At 42.9% G+C, this 24,266-nt stretch overlaps 1 protein-coding gene across 5 annotated transcripts in view; it reads right to left on the reverse strand.

Annotated features, from left to right (window-relative positions):
• The window catches only part of SETBP1 (SET binding protein 1), a 270,979-nt gene that overhangs the window by 196,887 nt on the left and 49,826 nt on the right, over nucleotides 1-24,266 (reverse strand). For 3 of the 5 annotated variants that reach the window (XM_056323283.1, XM_056323280.1, XM_056323278.1), the window contains exon 3: nucleotides 22,726-22,806. The exons of the other annotated variants lie outside the window; for them this stretch is intronic. In XM_056323283.1, coding sequence (XP_056179258.1) covers nucleotides 22,726-22,806 — 81 coding nt within the window. The remainder of the gene's footprint in view (nucleotides 1-22,725; nucleotides 22,807-24,266) is intronic. 5 annotated transcript variants of the gene reach the window in all.

Here is a 24,266-nt window from a genome sequence, read left to right on the forward strand (position 1 = left end):
TTCTTTATTCAGGTAAGAACCTCATTAAAAATCAATAGGCCTAATTTATCCCTGATAACATTCTGTTGAATTCTGTATGTTCGCCCTAGGGATTAATTTAGCCTAATGGGTCTTCATGCACAAACAACCTAGGCAAGGTTTGGTTCTTGGAAGTTACCACATAGCAAATGCTACTACAGGACTTGATCCTATCACTTGTGAAGACAGAGTGGGTTGAAGTACCTAATAGGTTGAAAGCCCTGGAATGATGTCCAAACACAATCTGTGATGAATAAATGTTTTACTGCCAACTTTATGTCACTGCAAATCAACTTTTTTATTGATGTTGCTAATCGTAAACAGAAGGAACAGAGATCAATTTATATATTTCAAAGAAAAAAAGAGAGAAGAGAAAAAAGAGAGAGACGTGTGATCTTCCATCCCTTGTGGACACTGGAAGAAGTGAGTCATCCTGACTTACTGTGATCCTTGCAAGGAGATATTTTTCTCCAGTCCTAGAAAATGAGCATTTGCCTTGCAAGGCTCTGCTCTTGGGGAAAAAAATAAAAAAATCTGAATGCTAAAGAGCTTGGTTTCACTGAGAATACGTGACAGTGAATTAGTGGCCCTCAGGTGTCGGTATACAGGCCAGTGAATTAAATTAAGCTCTTTGCTTCTGTTCTAATGTAGCAGAACTAATGCAGTCACGGCTCAGCACTGCAGCTTCTTAAATGTGGGCACTGCTGCTGCCACAGGGAAGGGAACCTGGTTTCTGTCCCCCAGGGAGGCCAGCTGGAGTCAGCAAGCAACCCTGGGAGCTGTGACATAACGTCTGAAGACACGGGCAGCAGGAGGACCAGGCAGCAGAGGCAGCTCCAGTTCCAGTCTTAACACCATTAGAGGGGAAATCAAGCACAGTGTCTTTTAAGCACGGTCTGAGGAAGCATCACATCACGCTAGGAGACTGAAAAAATCCCCAACAACAATAACAAAATCCCAACATGGCAGCAGTAACCCTTTCGCTTTCACTCCCTCAGGCAGAAAAAGACAGTGCTCAGAGGTCCAGAAAAAAACCCTTTTCCATAGAGCTGAGGCTGCCACAATGACAACCAAGGAGCGTTTGGCTGAAGAAAATCAAGACAAACTCTACAGAACTGCTGGTAGCAGTAGCATGGAAATATCCATCTTACAAAAAAAAAAAAAAAAAAAAGCGCCTTTCTGAAGACTTGGTGTTCCCATACGTTTTGTGCTTCCCTGACTGTACCTTTCACCTTCACCTTCCTGCTCCTGCCCCTCCCATCACCCTTGCTGCGCAGAAGCAAGCTGGGTAAATATTAACCCTGATAGGAAATGATTAATGAATTATCAATTGCAATCAAATTGCATAATGCAAACAGCTGGCTGGTAAGGAAAAATACTGGCTGCTGTGTCTTTATTATTAAACTGGAGAGAAAGTGGAGGCAGAAAGTAAGTTAGAAGGCTACTATGTCTGCTATAGATCCTGAAATGTATCCTATACTCTGGCTACGCCAGGTAATTCTTTGGAAAGTGGAGCATAAAAACTCATGCAAAAGTCTGTGCTTGATTTGCATGTAGACAGTTATTAAGACACTGCATACAAAATCCCATCTTTGCCCATGCAAATGAAAGCATAGAAGCACTGCCAGCAGCTGCTCATTCAAAGCCGGGTGGTAACAGCACATGCCTGAAGAAAAGTAGGAGCAGGCTTCTCGGGCAGGAGGCTTTTGCTTGATTCGCTTTCATCAGCAGCATTTCCAGCTAGTTAATGAACAAATAAACACTCTGCAAGTTTCTCGTGAGATAGTTGAGATATTTTTCCTAGTAACAGTCAAGCCTCGCGGTATAAAGAGCGTTCCTAACAAGTTGCTCCAAGAGTAAACCGAAGCAAAGTGGTGATAAGGTCAATATTTTCCAATAAAGTTGCCTAAAATAGCCAGCAAAGTCCTAATAATCAAGACAATCGCTAATTTGGATTACTGCATTGGGGTGTAACTACACAACTTGAAACTTCTATGTTTGAAAATATCACCCTTCAACATTCACTCATGGTTAGAGTGGGTAAGGAGCAAACCTGTGCTGGTTTTTTGACCTAACCAATAAGAACAAGGCGCGAAAAAGGCTGAAAAAGCAGCGTGGGTGCAAGGACTTGCCCATCTAGCTCCCTGAGAAAGGGCTGCTCCCTGGAAAAGGGCTGGGATTGATGCTAAAGGTAATCAGAGGAGCATGGAAACCCATCTGTGGTCAAGGTGTTCCCAGCCAGCTCTGGAAAGGGGATGCGCGCTTCTCAGCCCTTCTCGCTCCCTCTGGAAACACAAGCGCCAGCAGCTCAGCCACTGACTTCTTTTACATTCGGACACAGATGACATTGAGTGGTGTATCTTTAACAGCTCTTGCTTTTCTAGTTAAGCATTAATGTTTAGCTAGATCAGCCTGCAGTTGCTCATTAGTGTGCAGGGCTCCAGCTAATTAATACATCACCAGGAGAGCTGGTCTGGGAAAGTGAGCAAGTGCATTCCTGAGGCATTTCTCAGACTTCATAAAAGAAAAATAAAAAGAAAGAAAAAAAAAAAGGAAATATGGGAAAAGGATTCTTCAGAGAGGGGAAAAAAGAGACGAGTCCTCTGAATGTTTGTGCAGCAATACTCAGCTGACTTTCTATGAAGAGGATGTCTCTCACCATGCCAGCATACTCCTGATAAAAGATGAGCATGTAGCCCTCAAAGAGCATTGCCAGAGAGGCAGCTCGAGTGTCATAAAAGCACATTGGCCCTGACAGCCACACACATTTTCCAAGCAAGAAAAAACAAACAAGCCATCTTCTCCCCCCTGTCCCTACTAGTTCCTCTTACCAGCTCAACTCCTGCAACGGGGATCACAGGGAGATCAGGAAAGTCTTGTCAGCACCTGGCTGGAGGCTGCTCCATCACGCTTGGCAAAGCTGGTACCTGCTCAGCAGGCAAGCATTTTTTTTTTTCCAGAAATAATATGCATTACTGCTAATTCTCACAAATTCCCATGAATTTTCAATGTATTACACCTACAGTCCTATTGCTTGCATCAAACAATAATTTTTCAGTCTTGCTGCTGAAGACAGAGTCTTTAAAATGTAACTCTAGTATTTTCTAGCATTCCAGAATCCAGCAGGAAAACTGAAAGACCCTTTTGTGTTTCCCTCAATTCAAATTTCAGCCCAATTTTTAAACCAGGGATGTACTTGCAGAGCTACTAAATGAAAAAAAAATAAAAATCTGAGGTCACTCCTAATTTAAATAGTGTCTTTGAGCCTAGCATTCATTTCATACAGCTATTTTAGAATGTAGGAAAAAAATATAATTGTCTGTTTAGATAGGGAAAGGCAGCCACACGGTGTAAAACCCCTATTTGTATGTAATATGAAAGAGGAGGCGGGGTCATCAGAGCCACAAAGCATAAAAATCTGTATTTCAATTCTTAGATATTTGGTCTTGGGAGTATTGGAAGGAAGCAGAGAAATGGGTTAATAGATGCATCACAGATTTAGGAAAAGGATCCAGCTTTTACAAGGGAAGCATGTTGCAGCTGCCAACATGTGAAAGAGTTATTTGGTGGTGAAACATGTCTGCTTAAGGATTAAAGTTCATACCTATATGTGAGCCACTATCAGCAGCATTATAACTGGAGTTGCTAATACTGCTAAAGTCAAAATATTTGAAGATTGCAGGCCAGGCTCCTTAAAAACACTGAATTAACTTTAAAATCATACCAGTTAGATCCTATTTATGTGCCTCCTGAGTTTCAGGGATTTTATAATTTAAGCCTCATCACTCATTGATGCCACTGCAGATGTTTAAAAGGAAAAAAAAAACCAAAACAGGGGAAAACCCAAACCACCACACACCTCATATCATAACACTCTTAAAAATAACAAGTGTTGGCTATGAAGGTCCCAAAACAAAACTCAGCCCATGCAAACCAACCATCCTTCGGCTCCTGGATCCAGCTGAGTGCTAAGTGGATAATGTAGGCAGGAGGTAAAGATTCAAATGTTGATGCTCAAGCAAACTGAAATGAATCGGCAAAGTTAGAAACTTTGGCATGACAAGAATGAAAGCTTTTCACTGTTCCATACTGAGTCTGCAGAGACCAAATGGAAACTATACTCCACCGCCTTTTTCATTACTGGGTAAAGGACAGCTGATATAGAAGAACAATTTGCTACTGTTGCTGGAGATAGAGTGAAGGAGGGAAGTGAGAGAGGAAGAGAAGTGCCTTGTACAATAGGAAACAGCTGAGAAAGATGCTTTAGTGGTAAATGGGACTCTTCAGTACAAGATGTGATCTTAAGCTATGGTGTGAGCATCCCTTCCACAACAGTAAATACAATACTGGGAGAAGAAAAATCTAACACTCATTAGACAATTTGAGAGCAACTGCATTATTTAAGAGAAAAATCTAAATTCATTACCTCCTAGTCTTAAATCTCATAGACACAATCATGTATGTATGTAAATATGTCCAAGCATAGATGCAAACTTTATTTTCAATAGCTATACAGCTTGAATTATAGGAATAACTGGAATTTATCATGATCACTAATGGATTTCTCCTGGCACCAGTCTCTGAGATTAAGAAGTTGTACTACCCCTGTTATCAGATGAGAGAACTCAGACAAGCTCCAGGGTGGCCCAGCAAGGCTGGAGATAATCAGAGTTCGAACAGGATTTTCAGGGGTCCAGGAAAGACTTGATTTAAGCAGAGATTGGCTTTTGGGTAAATAAGGAAAAGTGAAAATGAGTATGAAACAAATAACCTCATTATTATCACAGGAGAAATGTAAGGGCCCTTGTTCAACTGAGATGCCACTGCCTCGAAGAAATATGGGACAAGAGACTTGGAGAAGCTGAGAACTAGAAATAGTAATGTACTTCTAACGCCAAGTTACTAAGTACGACTTCTCTAACACGCAGGTGGTGTGCACATGGGAACAAAGACAACATCACTACTACAGCTGAAACCCAAATAATGGCAATATTGACATGCTGCTGTTCAGCCACTGATCATTTCTGGAGTCGTCGTATCCATCCATGGGGCCAGTGACTCGCTCTTCTGGCCATCAGTTGTTAATGAATTGGCAAGAACATTATGGAGACTGAACAAAACCCAGGGATTCTCATGTAACTCTACACACACTTCAAAACAAAACAAAACAAATAATAATAATAAAAAAAAAACCAACAAAAAACCACACCAAGACAAATGGATAATTCAGTCTCCCAGAAAACTCATCTACAAACCTGCTTCACCATCACCTGAAAGCCCTGGAAAAGAAAGGAAAACCTAAATGCACATCTAACAGTACTTCACTTGGACCTGAAATTGTGCCTATTAACAACATAACTGAAGGCAAAGCCTTCACCTTCGTCGATATCCTGACATTGCAACTACCTTGCTGCCTTTCCTGTTCATTTGCTTTCTTTCCATGATATTTCTGTGTATGGGAAGATGGCTGGACTGCCCCTACCTCCCAGGGAAAGCTCATGCTGAGGAGGAGAGGAGGGAGATGGCACCGTGGGTAGTGCCCAGCACGTGGGGCCACTTCGTCTCAGACCTTCCTGTCACTTGTAAGGGCTGGTGCATAATGCCATAACTGGGAGAGATTGGACATTTTAAAGAATAAAAGATGAAAAAGCAAGAATCATCTTCCAAAATGATAAAAAACAGCAGAGTTTTAGTGATGCACTGAAAATCCCCCTCCTCTGAAACGAACTTGGTGTGAGTCTGGCATGCAGGATGGGGAAGTTTCAGCTTAAACACCGTGAGCTGCCACAGCCCAAACGACCAAATCAGGGACTTATCATGGGAAGTGACAGCAACCTCAACTGTAAGCGGGGTCATCAGCTCCATCTAAACACTTTCTTTGAAATCTATCTGCAGGGGAATAAAAACAGGATGGAAAATGATTCAAGACTAAATACTCTGACATATCCTGCAATACCCTTTGCACTCTCTTTGTGACTCCAGGAAAAGCCAGGAAGCTGAGTAGCAGCTCCATTTCTGTTCCCTTTTCACCTCCCCTCAAGAAGAGTGACTTTTAACCTTATTTATATTACCCTCGCATCTGCAATTAGGCACTGCGCAAACACGCGATCGAAGGGAAGTACCTGCCCCAAGGAGCCCACAGATGGGCAGAGGCAGGGGAAGTGTTAGACTGGGAGATAAACTGTTTCACTCCACACCATGAGGCAGAGCTGGGTGTATGGGCCAGCTCTCAGCTTTGTGACACTAAACCCCTCCTGCGGTGACACCGAGCAGCCATGCGCCCATCTCCATACTGCTGGCAGCATCTGCCTGCGGTGGCAATTGCCCATCTGGCTTCCCAGCCAAAGGAGGTCAAGTATAGAGGGGGTGAACACATTCCCTGGCCACGTTCCTTTCTGCTGGGTTGGATGCAATTAGTTGGAGTCATTAGAGCTGCCTTCATGCTTTCGTTAGAGCTATCAGCCCTCCCATGAAGATCATGCAGTGGATGATGGGCATGCTCTGCTCCATCAGGGTCTTACCAAGGCCAACTGGCTCAACAGGGGCTTGGTAAAATCAAGACCAAATCCAACTGGAGCAGTAGTTTTAAGTATTTTATTTGCATTTTTTTTCCACTCCAGCCTCTTTTTTATGTCTTCTCCAATTTCTCCCTTTGTAGGCACCCATCCTGTCCTGGTAGGGCCCACAGACTGAAAACCTTTCACCCCTCTGCAGCTAGAAATCAGCAAGATTTTTATTTTCTTCCTCTTTTCTCAGACTTAGTGAAAGTTTTTAAACACAAATGGCTGGAGATTCGCACCTCACATCCAGAGTATATCTGAATTCACTAAAAGCTCTTAGGTTTCCAGTCACCCAGTGAACATAAAGCCCACAAACAACCACACCTCCCCTTGGAAACTGAAAAAACAGAAAGAGCTAAAACCAGAATTGAAGACCTTTGGCTGACAGGCTGAATAACAAACACACGCGCATGCACACACACACGCATACACCTACCTTGCTCGTGAGTCAGTCCCTGCGCTGGAATGTGTAATACAAGCACAGCGGCTGCCTATACCACTAATCTAAGGAAAAGGTCAAAGGAAGGTATGTATCCAGCATTTGCTTTGAAATACTCTATAAGAAGAATGTGGTGGGTTTGTTCCTTTCTATTGTCTTTCCCATATTTCTCCATGGCCCTTTCACATTCATACCACCAAGAGAAGCAAACAGGGTTGCCTCTGATATTAAAGATCACTTATATAGTCCTTTGAACTGGGTTGGGGTTTTTGGTGATTGGTTTGGTTTTGGGGTTTTTTTGAGCAATCAAGGAGGAGGGAAGGTATGATTTGTTTTGGACAGGGAGTTGCTTAAATACTAAGCAGTGAAATGTAGTTGCAGCTACTACTCAGGAAGGATAGTGGTGATCTTGAATGAGGAAGAGATGAACCTTTTGATGTTTCGAGGTCAAAAGCAACTTAATAATGGAACTGGGTAACATGGACAAAAATAGAAAACTTAAAATGGCATTCAAGGAAAAAATCTAGATTAGTGCTGTTCCCGGTCATCCTCTCTATGGACACTGCCGTGCTCTTTGAGACAGCATTCATCAAAACCCAGAAGTATTCTCTAAAGGACACAACCCTCTAGCAATAATACTAGAATGTGGCTTTTCCCTTGCTTAATTTCTTTATGAAAGTGGAAGGAAAATAGTAATCTTTATAATTCATGTATAGATAGCAAAATGTTTAACATCTCAACCCTGAGAAGAAAAGAGAAAATTCACAGGAATTATTCTGTGAATTTGCCTCAAAAGGATTCCTTCTCCACCCCTATTATTATTTTTATTTTTTGGTGGTAGATTATTTTTCTAATAGGAGTAACATTACCCTCTTGGCTTCTGTGTAAATGGGTGAGTTCACGTTGCCATAAGTTGTTTCAGCTGGAATAGAGGAAAGAGATTTCTCAAATTCTTGAAGTTTTGTTTTTTTAAAAAAAGGTCTCCTGATGGGTTATTCTTCCCATAAATAGAGACTTTCATATTTGGCATCGCACATGATGGAAACATTCTCAATACAGGCTGTCCCAGATCCATCCTGTTAAACTTCAAGGAAAAGGTCTTGGAAGAACTTAATGGGCTACAAAGCTCTTGCCTTGTTATACAGAAAAAAGCACACTTGGGGCTCAGCACTGCCAAAAACTGCTCAGATGTTCTGGCTGGACCTCCCTCCCTCTCCCTTCATCGTTTCTGCATGACAAACCTGTCCCCCTTCTTGTCGCTCCTGTCCTATTGTTGGGGGTGATGCCTTTTCATGACCCAGCTCTACCAGAAAAAGGTTTCATTTCAGTGCTGAGAGAAATGCAGAAGAGCCCTTCAGGATGAAAGGTAAGATAAGAAAAGCAACTTATTCCATCAAGCTAAAGAGCAGCCCTTCCAGGGGAGGCAGTCCATTTGAATGCCATTTGGGTTCACCCGGAGAGATGACTCTATTCTTCTCCCATCCCTGCCTCCTGGTCCCTGAGTGAATGCAGGGCTGAAGAGAGTCTACATTACACTCCAAACGCATTACTGCTCCCCGCGCACTGCTATAGGGCATCAGAATAAACCTGACAGTGCTTTGAAGTCTGTAACCAATTCCTAGGTAACTGCTTAGAGTTTCTCCCCTCCCTGTGCCCCAAACAGCTTTTCATTTGATGTTCTGGCACAGAGCTAATCTGAGAAAGAATCAGAAACTCGACGCTATTGACAGTAGTGACAAGAGTGTCTCAGTGTGACAGCTGATTGAGCCCGTCTCCCATTTCACTGACAAACTCAATTGCTCCAGTAAAGTGAGTGAAAGTCAATACAGGCAGCTCCTCCTCGGGCCCTGGGTACATCCCCCCTCCTCGAGCCCTCCTAGGGGCCCCTCACCACTGCCACCTCTTGTAGGACCCAGCTGAGAGCCCTATCCCTGCGTGTGATGGAGAAATGGACCTGCACCCCCCGTGGGCTTCCAGCAGGGCAGCCATGCAGTGTTCACCCTGCTGGTATAAAACTTGGTTTATCTTACTTCTCTCCCTCCACCATTTTTTTTTTTTAATAGAGACATCTCCTGGAAAATCAAGTTTCATCCTAAATCCTCAGCCCAGACTTAAACTGCAGCAGCCAGGCAATGTTGGAGGTGCAGGAGTACCACGTCTGCATGGCCAGCCTACCTCAAGCCATGTCCATGTGGCAATGTATGTTTGGGAGAAGAAAAAGAAATACACATCTGTCTCTGCTGTTTTTCTCTGGTGTAAATCAGCAATAAAAGTCAGCTGCTAGGAGCAAAATCTTATAAAGGTAGAAAAGGTGGGAGCAGAGGCTCAAGCCTGTTGCAGAAGGCAACCTTGTGTTGGTGGTGAGTAACCAGGCAATTAAGTCAGTGACTTAACAGGCTTTTTTCCACACTTTAATTGTGAAGCAGGGGTGCCTGTGGCTCAGAGCAAGCAAACCACAAAGCAGACCATGCACCAGGCATGGGGAACCTGAATTTGTGTAGAAAACGGCGCAGGGAGACGAGCTACATGGTGAGGAACATATGCAGGCTACTGTTTGCAAATGGAAATCAAATAGGTTGCCGTTACCAATAATGAAGTGTGAGGCTGGCGTCGTTTCTGTCTCTCAGATTTCAGCACAGTTTATTTTTATAGAGGCAGCTTCCTCCTGCAAAGTGTTGGCAAACAGGCTGCTGGCAGAGAGGTGGGAGGGAGGAGCAGGGAGGATGGGGCTTCTTGATGATGGCACAGGAACCCACCTGCTGGGATGGAACAACGAGGAGCAGAGATGGAACTCCAGGAGAGAAAAGTGAAATTTCATAGAGAGAAATGGCAGAGCTATTAATCTTGTTGATGAGAGGAGTAAGGGAAGATGTAGGAGCAGAGGGACGAGAAAGTAAAGTGGTGCTGAGCAGGTATCAGGTGCTGAGAGGGCAAGGGTTAAAGACAACAAGCTGAAAGACAGAGCCATGCAAACAAAATAACAGGCTCACTGCCACCTGAAGCCATATGAACGAGTAACTACAGACACCCCGACCTAAATATATTCCCTCATCCCCAAATTCTTAGAGCACGTCAAGCTTTGCCTCCACTTACCCTACCCAGCAAACAGCTGAGGATACAAAAGCTGCACTGTCCCGCCTGCCTTAAGAGAAATCAACTTAAACATTACAACACCTCCACCCCAGCGTTATGCTCTGATGCCAGGATCAACACATGGACGGGCTGCCTGCCCCGCTCCCACTGCTGCTCCCTGGCAGCTCAACACCTCAGAGCTGAAGCATCCTGCAGGCTTCCCTCCCTCCCGGCTTGGCACGGACACGTGTGCTCCTAACCAGATGACCTCATCTGGACCACATTGAGCCTTCCAAGTCAAAATAAATACAGCACATTGGAACTGGCAGTGATTTTCAAAGGTTTAAGTTGGGTCCCTCTCAGTTTTCACACAGCACTTTATATGTTTTGTCTGCTACAAAATGGGACCATTTTATATTCCCAGCTCCAATACATACTTTATGAACCTCCAGAAAAGCTGCCTCCTATGCAGTTCATATTTTGGTTCCAAAGTTAACTGGTTAAAAGGCATATTAATAGATTGGGCATGGAAAAAAGAAAAAAAAAAAAAAGAAGAAGAGGTGTGGGGGGGAAAAAAGGCAGTTGAGAAATGCTGGGGGAGGAAAAATAGCAGCAATGTTTGGAATGGCTCTGCAGCCAAGAGAGCAAACCTGGTCTTTTTAATGGGACCACCCAAGTGAGCTCTTACTCACGTGTGCTATGTTCACTGCCATGTAATTCAAAGTCCAGAGGGGAGTTAGAAAAAGTAATAGTGGGGTTCAATAAGGGCTTAGCAGATGACAGAAAGTACTGGGTTCCCATCCAAGTTCATTCCCAAAGTTGCCAGCAGAATATCACGTGGCCTCAAGTCCGGTTCAATAAACACAGGAGCAGGGAGATGGTGCAGCTGGAACAAGCTATCACTGCCTGGACTTGCCAAGAGTTGACCATTGTTCATCAGCTTCTCCTGAATATACTGTTGTGGGATTTTTCTGCAGGTGAGTAATGCCACCTCCTCCAAACCCATATCTGACTTCCAAACCAAAAAAAAACCCCAATCAACCCAAAAATTTCTTCTGAAGGCCACTTAACAGAACAGCATTTGAGCCTGTGGTATTTTCTCCAAAAAGCAGCCTATAGAGGAAGACTTCCTTATTTAAAAGTCATTAGCTAATTCAACACCAGTCCTTTATGTGCTATGAATAGTTCAGTTGGGTTGGCTGAGTCAGGCTTAAGGTTCATTTCCAGGTCATAATTAAAAATATGGCAGGCGAGGAAACTGTAGTTATGATGCTGTAAGTGCCAAGATCAGACAATTCAAGAATAAAGGAAAAATAAGTTTAGAAAACCACTTAAAATAAAAATGGATGGAGACACAACAGATCACCCAAGGATGGCAAAACTTGGTTCTTAGATTACAGCCCTTATTGCTTTCTCCAGTCTAGCTGAAACACCCCCATCAGCAAAAGCCTATCATTAGATTTAGTGATGGCATCTCCAAGGATAGGGCAATAGCCATGTGCAGGATTGGCTGTATCAGTATCTTTTCTCTCTGGGATTACACTGCTCGTAGCATAGCCTCTAGGAAAGAGGATGATTGATGTGTAACAGCAGAGGAGGGAGGACCAGGACAAACAGGAGAGGGAGAAGACAGCAAAATCTGGTGCCCAACATGAAACATTTAAGCCCTAAGCTTCTGTGGGGATATTATGATCCTACCCTGCAGCGTTGGTTTGGGGGTTTTTTTGGGGTTTTTTTTGCCACAGAATTAAAAAGAAGGACTTTTCCTGGTGTCACTACAGGCCACAGAGGATAAATCCAAATGACAGGGCTTAAGTTATGAATATGGGGAACTGGAGATGAGAAGTAAAGCAGCTTATAATGACTCTCCCATTTGCTCTTTGGAATACAAGCTTTGGTATTGATTTTGAAATGCCCCTGTCTTCATCCTAGCAGCTTCTCAAAAATGAAGCTTGAGAGTTTCTTTGCCTTGCAGCCTCTTCAGCATGATTTTATAATGATAAAAGGTGAATATAAAAGCTTCTGCAGGCTGTTATTCATCAGGAATCACTCCCTTGTTTTCTAAGTACAACCACTGACCTCTAGGGAGGATGTTCAGAGAGATATTTCAATTGGTTTCCTTATGAAAATAGCTGTGGTTCAACTCAGAGCCTCTGTTCCCAACACAGGCAGTGGGGGGAGGTATGGATGCCTCAACAACATGTCAGTCAGTCACCTAAAGTCAACCCATAGGAGTGCCCTGCAAAACGCCTGCAAGAGCTCCAACCTTGCAGCCCTGGGGAACGCAGGGTTCATGGAAAGTGCTACCATCTCCTTGTCATCCTGTTTACGTGGATACCCAGGCAGCCTCAGGATGCTTACCCAAGTCCTGGCCCATAACACCAATAGACAACAGAGATATCCATATCCAAATGGAAACTTTTGTTCCACCTCATCATCAGATGTTTTCCCATGCCTACAATGTGACAAGGTAAAAGACCAAGTAGCCCAGGGTCTATTGAGAAGGACACAGGGCTGGGAAAGTTAATTTTATCATCTTTTCTGACCCCAGCTTTGGGGTAAGGTAATCACATTTCCCACTCAGTTGTAAAACATTTTGAGCTCTTTTTAAAGGGCTTGACAGCAGCTACCAAAATAGTCATGATGGGCATCTTTGGTGGGACAAAGCACAGGGCCTCACTCCTCAGAGCTTTTTCCTGTTTGCTCCGTCCCAGTGTTGTGCAGGTAGAGTCTGACCTGTTCCAACAATGGAGTGAAATAACTACTCTGCCAAATGACTCATATCCTGGAAGAGATAAGACTAAGAAGGAAAATGGTGGTGAAATAACTTGGTTAAGTTTGTATAACAGATCAGTGTTGGAGAATGAGGGTCAATTCCCCGGCCACCTACACCACTACTCAGCTGTGAGACTGATCCTGCCACCCTCCAAAAAGGAATTTCCCTACCTGAGAAAGGACAGTAAGGTTTCCTGTGGTTTTTCATTTTTCTCCCTGTATTTTTTCTCAAAAAAATCCATTAATATTCGATCATTCCTGCATGTGAGATGCAGTTGCTAAAATGGTTTTGCACTTAACAGCCTCCAGTTGTAGACTAAATTGATGACACTTAAAATGTACCCATGAGCCATAGCAGAATGTTCCCATTACAGCAGTGCCTTAGTAATATTGTGTTAGTTAACGTTATGTTGTCTGGGTTTGAGGGTTTATAACCCAGCTGTGAATATATTCTTCAGGCTGGAACCAGTTGCAGAGGGAATTTAGTCCTGCACCGAATCATATGGCTTTTTTCTTTTATTTTTCTCCTACTTCAGATCAGATTTTTGCCTGGTACTTTTTAAAATATGACATGAAAAAGAATAAAAATTCCCTCTGTCAGGATGCTAGTAGGAGCTTGTCCTGGTTTCAGCTGGGACGGAGTTAATTTTCTTCTTAGTAGCTAGTACAGTGCTGTGTTTTGGCTCTGATGTGAGAACAATGTTGATAGGACACTGATGTTTTTAGTTGTTGCTGGGTAATGTTTATACTAAGTCAAGGACTTTTTGGTTTCTTGGGCCTTGCCAGCCAGAGGGCTGGAGGGGCACAAGAGACTGGGAAGGGGCACAGCCAGGTCAACTGACCTGAACCAGCCAAAGAGGTATTCCATACCATGGGACGTCATGCTTGGTATATAAACTTGGAGGGTTAGCTGGGGGGGGGAATCATTGCTTGGGGACTGGCTGGGCATCAGTCAGCGGGTGGTGAGCAGTTGTACTGTGCATCACTTGGGTTTTTTTCCTTTTCCCTTCCTTTGGATTTTACCCTTCTCCCCCACCTTTCCATCTTAATTGTTATAATAATTATTATTAATGTTATTGTTATTACTGTTGTTCTTATCTCTTTATTCTGTTTAAATGATTAAATTGTTCTTATCTTAACCCTCGAGTTTTACATTCCTTTCTGATTCTCCTCCCCATCCCTCTGGGTGGGTGGGAGTGAGCAAGTGGCTGCGTGGTGTTCGGTTGCCAGTACTGTTTGGTTGCTGGCTGGGGTTAAACCACGACAGAGCTGTGCTATATTTCATGCTGGTGTTAACCTACCTCAGGCAAGGCCTACACCACGCTAATATCCAAGTACTCCCCAGTCTTTAACATGAAGGATATCTGTGCTGCTTTTACTCCTTTATAAAGAGAGCTAAGGTCCTGACGGAATTAAATCACATGTCTGGTTCTGTCAGAAACCTGTGGCAGACCAAGGGACTGAACCAGCATCTCTGAAGGGTGAGCTGGCTCTGTAGACACTGAACCACTTCTTCTTCCACCTGCTATAAAGAGTTTCCAACTATAGCTTGAATTATTTTTCCCCTGCACAAAGGATGATTTCTTTTCTTCTACAAAGACCACTTTGGTTACTGTTTTATTTGACAGAGCTTTCTGAGTGGTTTCCAGTAGGTAATGTTTTAAAAACTGATTTTGACCTATATAAGGAAACTTTAAATTCAAGGTACACACATATCTTAGGCTGCTACCAACTCTCACCAAACCAGACTTGTATGCATGAACAAGAAACTCTCAAAGTGTGATATAACAAAGAGTAAAAGGATATAAGGAACAAAAGACTGTTTAGAGAGAGCATCAGCATGGTCAATCCAACAGCAAAACAGGATTCCTTGAGAAAATTCAGAAAAGTCATCACCTGAGTTGCTGGAAAATTCAGCTGAATACATTTCCCATGAATAACCAATGCCATGACGGAATATTTGCTGAATGCAGAACAACCATATTGGGTACAATTCCAGACAGATGACCTGCTGGGATTTAGGACCAGATTTTCATCTTGTTTTGACATAGACTCTGGTACAATGTGAGTAAAAGGAGGGTGCAAAGTGCCATAGTTCTGCTTGGGTAGCATTTTGCACCCATGCCGAGGTAGGCATGAAGTGCTCCACAAAGCTGCAAGCTCAACACTCCAACCACCGAGCCTGTCCTTTGCTCCATTTGTCACAATCCACCAAGCCTTTGCTCTTCCCTTGCACCAGCTCTCAGCAGGCCATTCAGTTTGCATGAACCTTGAAGTAGATGGGATCTGGCTTCACTTGGCATCTGTCATCTAAAAGGTGGCTGACTGATACTGACCCTGCCATAGTGTCTTCATACGTTGGCATCTGCCAAGGGGAAATGGGAACAAGGCAGAGTGGGAAAGGCAGCAAATGCAGCCAGAATGCCAGAGAGCAATGGGGAATCAACCTGCCCTGGCTGAGTCTCCTCGCAGTAGGTAAGCTGCTACCACAGAGGGCCATGGGACCACCTGGAGCAGCGCGCCTTCTCTCTTCTCTTTCCCTCTCCACCCATATAGGGAGATCAGTGAAAACAACAAAATAGTTATTAAAGCTCCCTAGGATTGCAGAGCCTGAAATGACATGAGACAGCATTTTCTTCAGCTGCTTTAGTCCTCTTTCAGCATGCTGCTGCGTGTTTGCCTTTGAGGAGTATAAATGACCCTTTCAAATTCAGGATTCAAGGCTGACGATGACAATTGATAACACTAATTTTTTTCATGTGTGAAGCACTTTTCATTCAGAGGGCTCTCAAATTGCTTTTTAAAACCGTACGGCTTCCACTCCTCCACCACTTAAATGAACCTACCTCCAAGATGGAACAAAAGACCCATCAATGCAAGGTGACGGTAGGCAGCAATTTAGGGTGGGAAGTGAAGAATAATGTGTCCCACTGAACATGCAGAGTCAAGTCAAGTTGGCAGAGTACATATCCTGAATGAGAGCCTGGACAAAAAACATCATCGCCAGGACTTGCATGTTACAACTCTGGAGGGAAAGTGCCATGGGATCATCACTCACAAGAAAAGGTCAGAGTCCTAAATTTTACATCTTGAAGAGGGACAGGGCACTGTGTTAAACCATGCATTCAGAACTGCCTCAAAAGAAAGAAGAAAAAAAAAGCAATTTTCTGACTGACATTTCTGAAGCCCTTCCTGCAAAAAAGGGCACTATGGGGTGTTTTTGGTGTGTCCCCCCCTTCCTGCAGAAAGGAAAAGCTCTATTGAACTTCAGTCTAAACTGTGCCACACTTGACAGGAAGCCCAACCCACTCTGAAATTAATATGAACTGTAAGAGGAGACCACAAGGTGGGAAACTCTCAAAGTGAGTACAAGACTATTCATAAAATGAGTGAGAAAAGGAAATAGGTGATTATAAAAGGTCATTAGAAATGTCAGCTTACCAATGGCATTGTATGAAGGGAGGTGGAACCCCCTGCAACACAAACCTATTACAGCTGAACTTGTAAAGGACGTCCATAACCTCAGTCTCTTGTTTGGAGGCTTATATTCAGGAAGTTTCTTTCATAACAACATCGCTCCAGAATGTACGTAAATCCAAAAAATGGGGACTTATCCACCCAACTTCTGTTTCACAACTGCTTCAATTCCACACAACAGATTAATGAAACCAAAAAACTTTCCCAGTCACCAGGAACACAGATGCTTAGCACTAGATTCAGCAATTACCAAAGCACAACTGCTATATGAAATTGGGAGGTCCAGAGAAAAGGCAGCCGGTGTGTCTCTCATTCAAATACCTCTCATCCCCAAAGAGATCACACTGAGAGGAAAAGATTTCCAGTTTTTAAAAAAAGTTTTCTGAGATTAAATTTTCTACTGCATTTTGGTTCAACAAGTGGAACTGTTTCTGTTTTACATCTGCAAACCACCAGCAGCAAGAAAATTGTGGTGGGTGAATGGAAAAGCAAGGGTGGTCCACCTTGCTGAGACCAACACTCATATCATGGGGGGGAAACACTGATCTGGCAGCAGGAACAAGATGCAGAAATATTGTATAAGTGGGCTTTTTGGAAAGCAAAAGATTAATTGGTGGGGTGAGCACAATGACAGAGCTACACGGCTTGCTTTTAATAGGTACCAGCACCAAAAGGGATGTGTTTATCAGTGGGGTTATATGTAACAGTTCCCTGAGATCTCAGAGGACTGGATGATCTAGGACAGTTTCCTACAGTCCCATGTTTCTTTGTATGATCACCTAGACTGCCTTATTCAATCAACTACTTTTAAGGGTGCTTTACTGCCCAGACACCGCAAACATCTAACACCTTCTCTCTTTGTATCATACTTCTTGTTCTAGCTTTTTATAACCTGTGCAGAATCCAATGGTTTTTCAAGCCAAGATCCAAACTCTGCCATAAAGTCAGAGCAGGAGACGGTGGACAATGTACCTTCACTCCCCCAATTCTCTCCCCTCCTTTCTTCCATCCATGTATTCCCAAGTTCACCAGTGCTTTCATTTATTTTTATTACTTTATTTTTTTTAGCGGAGAAAAACATTAACCGTGGGGGTGCGATCCAGACTTGCTCAGATGGAGTGTGGGAGCCTTTGCACTCCCTCATTTCATGCTTCAGTACTTTTCTTGCTGACAAGTGGAATAATGCAAAGGAGAGCCAGCAAACCTGAGGCAGATTCTCCAAAACCTGGTCTCAGCCCTCTGCTACACCCTCAACAGATATCACAGTGCCGGCTGCCAAGGGAACTTAGCTCCAACACAGTTCAGGCCAGGCCAGTTAGCTATTTAAAGAGGTGGGTTTATTTATATACTTTTTACCCTCCTTCACTCCCCTCCAAACTCCCCCCCCCCCCCCCCCGGTTTCTAAGACTGGAAATTACCGGTAGCCCTGAACACACAAAATCTGACAGTGGTTTACCAGATAATTTGTATTGGCTCCTTTGTCTTTGCTGGTACTTTTATTCTTCAATAAATTCTTTCAACCATTAAATGATGTTACTCCCACAACAACTTTGGCAGAGATCAAAAGAGTGTGGCAGGTTTGCTCCAAGCTTCTACTGCTACCCTCCAGGTATTGAAGGGCTAGATGGAGACAAAAGACGTGTTTCTTTCCTTTGCTCTCTTCTGAAAGGTTTTGTCTTGGGTTTCCATACAGTCAATGAAAATATTTTAAAAAGTAATTAAAGTGGATTTTGGGGAGTGGGGTTTCAATCCAGTACTTAAGTCATCGTGCTTGTGCTGAAATAATGATGACATCTATTGATAGCACTGCCTCACCTACTCAAAAAGAACCTTTACTGCTAGGAAAACCAGAATAATTATGAATTGAACTGTTGTCTGCTCTCAGCAGATCTCTGGTGATGCAAGTGGTAAGGAGATATATACATACTTACATACGTACATATATATATACACATAAGCTATAGATATAAGCCTGCAGTCCCTAGTCCAGTGACCTGGAGAGAGAAGCTGAACTCCTCACAACTTTGTGCATGAGATGAACAGCACTTCAAGCCTCACCTCAACAGCACAACATTTCTTCAAGGAATCCAGAAATCCTCAAAAACAGGTGGTTAGTTTGGAGTCTACTTGGTACAAGTGGAGTCCCAGAGAGGTAAGCTCATCTGCAGTTTTATCAGCTGTTGAAACCTGCTACAACCACTACACCTTAAAATCTTATCCTTGCAAGGATTGCACATACATTTGGTTATACTGGGATTTATCTAAGTTTTTTTTAAAAATAATCAAGCAGACAAATAAAAAAGCATCAGGGAGATTATTTCGTCCCCAACACTGAATTCAACCTTTGGAAAGAGGCAAACTCTCGGGAGGCTTCAGGGGAAAGGAGGACACTCAGATGAGGCTGAAGAAGCCCACAGGGGAAGCTGCCTATTTCAATTCTGGAACGTGGACCATGTGCATCTATTTTTAATTTTGAACCGAATTCCTCTGCCTCCTGCCAGAAGTCCTGAGCCCTGTGCCGGTGCAATGAGAGCAGTGGCCCAGCCATCCCCTAATAGCTATTACTTCTTAATAAAGAGCAGCACTTAGCAAGGGATGAGGCTACTGTCAGAGGGGTCATGATTAATAATGATTAATCTGATCCTTGCCAACATGAACTGGATCCACCATTCACTAAATAATTACTCTGCAGCATGGATACCATTTCCAGAGGAGGCATACATTTGTCATATTAAAACCAGAAACAAACACATGGAAGGACAGGAGGATCTGACTTCTTGGTAAGACTTAAGCTCACACGAGCCACCAGAAAAGTCAAGCAAAGAGAAAGAGAAAAAAAAATAAATAAAAAATCAAAGGATAAGAGCCATTAAATTTTGATGAGCCGCCTACCTTTTGGGAGAAGCAATGGAAAACAAATAAAACTAAACCCTGAGAAGGAAGAACTGCATGTGCTGAGAATATGGAGTGCTCTGCTGCTTCTGGTTCTCAACCTTATGCGTGCTTCTAATATGCACATTATTTGTTCACCCACACATTTTTCCTGTTTTTAAATGACATTTTGCTCTTCTCAGAAAGTACACAAATTAAATCACTCCCCAGGAACCATCTTTCTTGCTTTGTTAATATACTACTTAACACAAGGAAATCCTAGTCCAGGATTGCCATTCTTATGCAAGAATGCACCTCAAATAGTAAGCAATGGTATAATAATTTATGGGGAGGCATAAATTACTGGGACACTAATAACCACTCTGAAGAGCATATATGGACCTTACAATTATGGTAGGATGTTTGTGGTACAGAGACCTGGTTCTGGGCCTTGGAGCGTGGATGAATTTCACTCCCAGAATGCACACAAACTGGCAATGGTGCCAATGGCAGCCAAGGACGGGGGGGTGGGGGGGGGGGGGGTGTTGCTGCCAAGAGGTGGCTTTATTTTGGACTCTTCTCAGTCATCCTGCTTCAGCAACCCAAAGCTTCAGCAAGACCATCCATGGAAGACAGGATTCAGTGCATTCATCTGTATTCCCTTTGAGGTTTTCAAAGCTTTTGTGGGATTTTTCTTGCCCTGCTTAGCCTTCCAACTCATTTTGTAGGGTTCAAGTTGGACTGGGAGGCTACACACAGAGACCACCAGTCCCTCTCCTGCTCAGGTGCAAATCCTCATGACCATTGTGAAATCCCAGCCCCGTGTGAGCCTGTTTGGACTTCTGCCCTCAACAACAAGGGGGCCAGGATTTACATGCTGGCGGCTCACACCATGGAAAATACCAGGCAGATAGGTGCCTTTGGATGCCAGACTCAGGGAAGCAGATCTCAGGTCAAGAAGGTTAAGGCGCCTCCTTGTCTAGAGGTATGCTGGAGAAATGCCAGTAAATGAAATCCTCAGCAATGGTGTCATGGCTTGGCTCGGCTGGGGATTTTCACTGGGGGGCAGTGTGTCTAGGACTTTTTGCAAGTTTCCAAATTGACTTGAAAGAATGAAAAAAATTAAACTCTTTGCAAAGCATCACCTTTCACAAAAATTCAGCCACAAAGTATCTGGTTAGTCCCAAACCTTTAAATAGTTAATGGTATAAAAAACACATACATACTTATGTGTACATTCACGAATGCTGCATTTTCACACAACTTTATAGAGGCATCACAGGAAAACACAAAGCAAGACCAAAAAAAAAAGAAAGAAAAAAAACCCTCAACAACAATAACAAAGGTAAATCTTTAAAATCTTAGACAGGTTGCGGAAGGAGGGGGTAAAGCTCTGCAAACAAAACTAAATCCAGTGCAGTGTTTTTCCCCTTCACAAAGTGAAACAAGCTGTTCCTAAAATAATGCTTCCTTGGTTTTCTGGTAATTAGTGTCCTGAAGGATTAGCCTACAATCGTCAGCAAGTGTTTGCCTTTCCCAGCCGATATCACCATAGAAGTCTGGGTTTATCTACAAGGCCCAGGGGATAATTTATAAGCTGAAGTGAGGTCCCACATTCACAGACAAATGTTCCACATTGCCACCCACCCTTCTGTCTTAGTTTCCTCCCCATCCACCTCCTGTCCCCTGAAATATAGACAGGACCCTGCCAGGGGCACAATGTATGAGCTTTACAGCTTCTGGAGCAAGCACTTGCCCAACAGTTTATGCCAATACAGAAAAAAAGAATAACTGAGATGGTCAACACATCACCAGACCTCAAAAATTAGATTTCAGAAGGTAACTGAATGCAAAGAAAAATTTATCACTGTCCCAGAAAACATAAAAGGGAATGGGATTTTTTTCCATCCAAAACCTGTTGCCTACTTTATAATTAAGCTATTGCCATCAACGAGTTTTAGGTCCAGTACTCAAGGTTTGTTAGAGAAAGTGTTTCGTAAAACCTCTCTGCAATCAGGATGCTCCCATTCCATTTTTAATCTCTGCTACAAGTGGTTTGATGCTGCTGTAGTCCTGTTGTAAATCAAAGTGATTCAACCCAAATACATCAAAATACAAAAGACTAAAATTGTTAAAAGTGTTTCATTTCTAAATTCATTTTCTCCTCATGTTAGAACCTCAACATGAGAAAATAAAGCTTGTATTTGAGAGAATGGGAAGCTATTCTTTAAAGAAAAGTAGTAAGAATCCTTGTCTTGATGGTGAACTGATAGTATGGCTCATGACAATGAATTTGTTATTTTGCAAATACTAATTAAAAAAGAAAAAAAATCACCTCTAAAATGAATGAAAGACTCAATCCTATAAAGCATTTATATATGTGGCCAATGTTTCTCACAACAGAGCATCACTAAATAGATGTGTTGTTGGATATTCCCAGACATTAACAAAGCAAGGCTCAGAGACATTGTTATTAGTTAGGGTTGATGAACATGCATGTTGAAAATGAAAAACATTTTTCCTCCCGAGAGTTCATCTCTTTTCCCATCAGTAAATTATCAGGAATTCCTGAAGCTTTGTGGACACTGAATTTGCTTCAGGTCTATACCTGGCCACGGGTTGTTCACAAGGTACATTAGAGAGAGAGCCAAGTTATTTGATATTTGAGATCAGCTCCTTCACTCTACCACATTTAATATTGAATGACCCGATATTTACAAAATGTTTCTGCTCAAATCAAATTTTGTTTCATCTTTGGAAAGAATGGTATCTGGATTCAAACTTCTGTTAAGCTACAAAGCCAGAAAGCCATAATAACTGAAAATTTTGACAGGGACAAACTTGTCTGGTCTGAATAAGTGCAAAATGGTAGGAGGAAGGAAGAGACCACCAGCTGGCTGTCGTTCAGAGTGCAGCCCACCTCTCCTGCAATTACTGAACCCTACAAGCGATCCCACTGATGTCAATTTGACAAATTTCAGAATAAGGAGGGCATTCATTCCAAGTAATGAATATTGAAACCCGGCCATCAGTTTGTGAACAAGTTTTCACATGTCTATCATGAGGAACCTCAATAAAGAGTGTTCTTGTGATGGTGTCACTTAAGAACAAAAACATGCAATGAATAGCACATTTTCTGTAATTATCGCACATCCAGGCGGCTACAGTACGAGACCAAAGGTTGTATACATTTAGCCAGCAAGGAAGTGCAATATTCTTTAAAAAAGGCATTGCCTGGAGTGGATTTTTATAAAGAAACGGAATTAATGAATAAATAAACCAAGTGGGAGTAAGTTAGGCTAGGGCATTAACAGCTCCTAGTGCAGTGGATGCCTGATCTTGTTTGATGTTTTTTTCTAGAAACAACAAATACAAAAACATTAATGTTGTATCATTGTCAGCCATGTCAAGGACTCTGTGTCCAGGAACCCTGATATGCAACAGCACAGTTCAAATCAACCAGATGTTAACACATTCTTTTATTTCCACCAGTTAAGGTACATATTGACTGACCTGATCTGAGTCTTTTTGAGCATTTTTCCCTTTTCTGCAACCACAACTCATAAGCAGTTTTGCATCTCCAATGAATTTTCCCTATAAAAGATAAGGCAAGAAAAACATCAGCACAATCTGAACCACTGAAGACCAAGAGGCTTGCATTTATGACCAGAAACAGGGGAAGAAAAGACATTAGAGAAGCCTGTGGGCTCATCCTGCATTGCTGGGAGATACCCTTCCACAGAGGTGTAGCTCCCAGGCTGCCAAGGAGAATTTCCCAAAGACTGATAACACAACATGAGGGATGTCACAGAGACAGGGGCAGAAGGAAAGCAAGGCATGTAGAAAAACACAGTAGGAATATGGGCAAGCCAAGCTGAAAAGGAACAGGTTGTTTTAACACAATGTTTTCATACACATACATGAACAGAAACAAATCTATCATGCTCAGAGAGTACAATTACCAACCTGGAGTGACTTGAGGCAAACCTCACACACCAGTATTTCTGTTCACCCTTACCAAGTTAGTGCTTACTTGCTTCTAGTGTAGCTAGATTTGGTGAAATAAAGTCTACAGGTGTGACTTGCTCTCATTAGGACAACTGGTCCATATAACCCCTGGCAAGCCCTTCCCAGGTATTCAACAGCCCACCCTCACCACCCAACACTGCTGGCACAGACCCTGCAATGTCAATAAAATGCTGGGGCCAACAGAGATTTACAAAGAAACAGGGTCACCTCACCCTCCTTTTATAAGTGGAGCGCAAACAGCTTCTTTTCATTGACAACCCATCAGACTGACCGAGCATGATCCCAGCAGCAAGGTCCCTCATGTTAAAGTAGTTCTTTTCTGGGGATTACTTGAGTCACTTTGGTTCTCCACCAAAGCATTTTTGGAGCTTATCAGACCTGAACATCTTGATAAATCACCATGGCAGAAAGGGGCTGGGATTGCAGGTTTGGTCAAAAAGCTCCTTGGGCTCAAACAGTAACACAGCCTGAGTCCCCACAAACCTGTCGCAATTACCTGCTTTCCCACAGATCCCACAAAGACATTGCCTTTTTTCAGACTTGCCGTCCACAGCTGAAAAATAAACTCTCAGCATCTGCTGGGTGACAGAGGGAGAATCTGCTGACATGCAGCCTTGAAGAGTCACAAGATTTCAGCTGGATGAATTTATACAGAAAAGGAGATCTCAATGTTAAAGTAGTTAATGAGTTTAGCCAAGTGGAAGCGCTCTGCCCTAAATGATGAGGAAGAGAAAGGGCACAATTAAAAGGAATTCCAGCCATCGCTCAATGACAGGGCACAGCAGAGAGATGACCCTTGGTGGCAGAAATTACAAACAGACAGATAAACTTCTGGTCACCTCAGGAGAGGCTGCCAGGTGTGGTGACATCTCTTACTTGGTGACCCCAGCATCTCACAAGTCTCAGCAAGGTCAGATACTGTGCAAAAAAAAATTTTTTCTCCTCTTTCCAAAAGAGACGTTGGGAAAAAAAGACACTGAAAGGCAGTACCTGTACCTGATACCTAACCAAAAGGCCCAAGGTTG

The sequence above is a fragment of the Falco biarmicus genome, chromosome W, assembly GCF_023638135.1.
Source record: "Falco biarmicus isolate bFalBia1 chromosome W, bFalBia1.pri, whole genome shotgun sequence".
Classification (NCBI taxonomy): domain Eukaryota; kingdom Metazoa; phylum Chordata; class Aves; order Falconiformes; family Falconidae; genus Falco; species Falco biarmicus.